This window comes from Branchiostoma floridae, chromosome 9 (genome assembly GCF_000003815.2).
Source record: "Branchiostoma floridae strain S238N-H82 chromosome 9, Bfl_VNyyK, whole genome shotgun sequence".
Classification (NCBI taxonomy): domain Eukaryota; kingdom Metazoa; phylum Chordata; class Leptocardii; order Amphioxiformes; family Branchiostomatidae; genus Branchiostoma; species Branchiostoma floridae.
Window position 1 is genome coordinate 12,939,843 of NC_049987.1, and position 4,090 is coordinate 12,943,932.

Consider the following 4,090-nt stretch of genomic DNA (forward strand, 5'->3'; position numbering starts at 1 on the left):
CCTAACCACAAGACCAATTGCCACCTCATTTTAAAATCATGTTTATAATACTGACAAGTTCTTTGCTTCTTGCATTGCAGGGAACCCTTCTAAAGACCCTGCAGATCCAGATTACGTCCCAAGCTTGTTTAACCTCCCAACCTCAGCAAGTTGCAATCGTTCAAGAAACCCAGTTGCCAAGAAAGATCGGTAGGTAACATTGGGGTTTTCAATGTTTCTTTATTGAAATTTGATTTACTGCTCATGCTGTTCATGCAGGCAGGCTGTTCATGCCTGTGTGAAACATTGCTATACTCTACCTCCTTGCCTGAGAAGATGACCATGAAAGTTTTACCAAGGATTCAGTTAAATCTCACAAAGATCCTGTAAGTTACTCATGTTAGAGTTTACACCTAGTCAAATGTTTTATATTTCATAACATTCACAGCAGTAATCACTAAATGCTATGCTAACAGAATGTATGTAGGAAACAAAGCATGCAACTTTGATTTACAACTTACAACATGCTTCATTGTTTGCAGGTATATGCGTGCAGCAAAAAGGCTGCGGGTGTCATCAGAGAATGAAGCCCCACCTACATCACTAAATGGTAAGGGCATTACAGAGGGAATAAGAAAAGTGTCTAATGGATACAATCAGTAATCCTAAACATATAAATTCTTGATCAACAGTTTAATCTATCATTCTTGCTCAACAAGTAAATCTATCACTTGTCACTTATTCAACATGAATCACATACCATACACACAAGACTACTTGCTACAAAGTTTATCCGCTTGGTTTTCGGAGTGGGGATATAGATGTGAATCAAGTAGAGAAGCATGCAACCTGCATGAGTAAAATATTGAAACAACAATACATACATATGAATCAGAGTTTAGAACATTCAGTTCAGTTCAGATATATGACACTCATTATCACATAGCACTTTCATTGAACTTCGGATTTGCTTTATTTCAGATGAAGAAATGATCGCTGACCCTCCTCCTGAAAGTGTAGAGACTCTGAGAGACCCCCTTCCTGAAAGTGTAGAGACTCTGAGAGAACAGCTCACAAAAGTACAAGAGGAGAAATGTAAGTTGGAACAGTTTTGCGAGTCCCTTCAAAGTGAAGCTGACAACCTTAGGGAAGAACGTGATCACCTTCAAGAACAAATCAAGAAATCATCAACATCAGCCTCCAATCTCACAGATGCAAAATGCAAGCTCTTCACTGGAATACCTACTGTTGCACTGTTTATGTTTGTGTTTAGACTTGTTAGTGATTTCATTGCTCCTCTAAAGTCCATGTGTCAGCAGGATCAAATACTCATGACTCTCATGAAGTTGAGACTAGGCCTCAAAAATGCTGATCTAGCTTTGAGATTTAGTGTTTCTGCCTCCACAGTTTCAAAAGTCATAAACCGTTGTATTCCAATCTTAGCTGTCCGACTAAAGTTCCTGATTCATTGGCCGTCCAAGGAAACCGTAAAGCGCAATCTTCCCAAAAAATTTCGGAAAAAAAAAATACTCAAACTGTAGAGTCATCATTGATTGCTCAGAGATTTTCACTGAGAGGCCATACAATTTAAAGACCCGAGCAAAGACCTGGAGTAACTACAAACACCATCATACGTTCAAATTTCTGGTAGGTATTACACCTTATGGAGCAGTGTCATTTCTGTCCAGTTCCTGGGGTGGAAGAATTTCTGATAAAGACATTACGCTAAAAAGTCGTTTCTATAACAAAGTGGAATATGGTGATATGATTATGGCAGATCGGGGATTCACCATTTCTGAGGAACTTGCCCTGAAAGGAGCAACACTAGTTATGCCACCATTTACCACAGGAAGGAAACAACTCCCGGGGCGTATCGTCCAAGATGCCAGACAGATATCAACTCTAAGAATTCATGTAGAACGTGCAATTGAAAGAATCAAGAACTTCCAAATTCTCAGCCAAATCTGTCCATTAACATTTGCCCCTCTACTCAGTGACAGTGTTGTTATCTGTGCGGCTCTTACAAACTTACTTCCAAAGCTAATCAAGTAATTTTTAATGGCAATGTTGTCTGCACGAGCTGGCCTTTTCTGTATATCAAAATACTGAGATTGAAGGTAAAATGTTAAAGGGACACAAAACAAATTTTTGGGAAGCCCACTACAATATAATAAGTATACCACAAAGTACAATTCTTACTTGTTTTACATTAGTTTTTTAAAACATGACATAAAACTGTAAAATGCCTTCTATTGTTATACTAGTATTTTTAGTATTTCAAACTGTCCAGTAGGATTTAGCATTGACAACTGGGACAGAACCAATGGCCCCTTGGTTTTCTCTTGATGCCAGCACATTTGTAATGGAACCATTCTGACTCACATTCATTGTTATCACACTTTACCATCCTACCATATGCTGGTTTCTGACAAGAACAGTAACGTTTGTTTGGGTCATCATCTTCCTGGAAAGTCACATCTACTCCAGAGTCTCCACACTGTAACTTGTGGGTCAGTATCTCAGGGATAAGACTGGACTTTACAAACTGGACACATGTAGACAACATTACATTTAACAGTGACTGGTCCCTTGGAACATTTACTACAACCATGCCTGCATTAGTCCACACTACAAAATCACATGTTGAGACACCGGTAACCAGCATATGTGTCTGGACTTGGGTGTAATATCTGTGCCCTGTCTTTAGCTTACAATCCTTATCTAAACAGTAGTTGGCATCTGATAGACACAGATCTGCAGCAGGATAGATGTCCCTGTACTTGTATGGGCACTTGATCTCAATCACAGTTCTTCCATGGCATGAACACTGTCTCATCCCATCAGGAGATGCACCTATATATACAACAGTAATGTTCAAATTAGTGGCAAAGTTTCTGATATTTCAAACATGAACATAATGTACTTACTTTTGATACTTGCCAAATGCTGCAAATGGCACATATTCACTTGGTACGAATACAGTGCAATTGTTAAAACAAGTACATGTATTTCATTGTTACATCAACAAAATCATAAGTCAATTAGACATTGTGTAGTTGGTACTCAATTACATGTACTATACTTCATAAGTTTGAAGTAAGAGTCAAAATTAGCTATACCTATGAAGGGAAAATCCTTGTAGAGAATGAGCCCCACTTCCTCCAATTTCACATCCTTGCAGATGCACAAGGAAGCTTCCAGGTACTGTTGCCTTGCCTTCTCCTCCTGTTTCATCCCCCATTGTATAGCTGGAACCTGAAAGTGAAATTCCCTATTTAGAATTTCTGACATAGAAAGCACAAATGAATTACATCTCTAATATGACACTATCTCGCATTGACTGAACATTTAGACTGTCACACTTTGCAGAAATATTTAGACTCCTGGTATTGTTTAAATCCAAATAAAGATCAGAGCTACACTTGCTCTGGGATTATTATGGTACATGTTCCAATATACAGGGTAATGTTGTCTCTTTGTGTGCCTTAATTACCTACGAAAAATGGCTTCCTGCAAGTGTACACTGTACTAGTTTTCAGTTAACTCACTTGGCTCAAATCCTTGCAGTCATATTGCATGACCTTCCGTACTGCAGTGGTGGGGTTTGATGCATGAAGGACATCATGCATGGATGTAGAAGTCACACGACCCTTGCGTTGCTGACGCCATAAAGCAGACTTGGACTGCCCCACTGTAGCTTTGTTGAGGTTTGTGATTTGCTCGGGGTTGCACCGAACATCCTCAAGGATGCTGTCTACACTAACACTAGTAACAGGGACTTTGGCTGGATGACAAGACCTGTATACCACAGGGGGAAGCGTCTCTGTGTTGACATCTGACTCATCTTCTGATGCTGTGTCTGTGTCCTCCTCCTCTTTAATGACAGCACTGGCAGTGGGACACAGCTTCCTCAGTTGTGAGAAAGCAGAAGCGGCCTCTTCTTCACTGAGTGGTGGCACATCACACTGCGGCTTCCGGCGCGCCTTCTTGATCTGGACTCCATGTTTAGGGTGCGAAAAGTCCATGTCCTCAGCCCTTTGTGGATCAACCTGAAAGAAATAATCCACAAAATGAATTATCAATAATATATGTGAGAAAAAGCATTATACAG

General features: G+C 39.9%; 3 protein-coding genes across 4 annotated transcripts in view; 1 reads left to right on the forward strand and 2 right to left on the reverse strand.

Annotated features, from left to right (window-relative positions):
• The window catches only part of LOC118422542, a 3,146-nt gene extending 901 nt beyond the window's left edge, over nt 1–2,245 (forward strand). The window contains exons 2-4 of one of the 2 annotated variants that reach the window (XM_035830171.1): nt 81–189; nt 522–589; nt 961–2,245. In XM_035830171.1, coding sequence (XP_035686064.1) covers nt 81–189; nt 522–589; nt 961–1,520 — 737 coding nt within the window. In that variant the 3' untranslated portion in view covers nt 1,521–2,245. The remainder of the gene's footprint in view (nt 1–80; nt 190–521; nt 590–960) is intronic. The other variant, XM_035830173.1, reaches the window with a different exon arrangement.
• The window catches only part of LOC118422543, a 10,062-nt gene that overhangs the window by 3,100 nt on the left and 2,872 nt on the right, over nt 1–4,090 (reverse strand). The window lies entirely within an intron of this gene.
• Nucleotides 1,275–4,090, reverse strand: part of LOC118422541 — a 4,745-nt gene continuing 1,929 nt past the window's right edge. The window contains exons 5-7 of the mRNA XM_035830170.1: nt 3,528–4,028; nt 3,099–3,234; nt 1,275–2,832 (exon numbers count right to left, since the gene is read on the reverse strand). Of these exons, the coding sequence (XP_035686063.1) occupies nt 2,276–2,832; nt 3,099–3,234; nt 3,528–4,028 (1,194 nt within the window). The 3' untranslated portion in view covers nt 1,275–2,275. The remainder of the gene's footprint in view (nt 2,833–3,098; nt 3,235–3,527; nt 4,029–4,090) is intronic.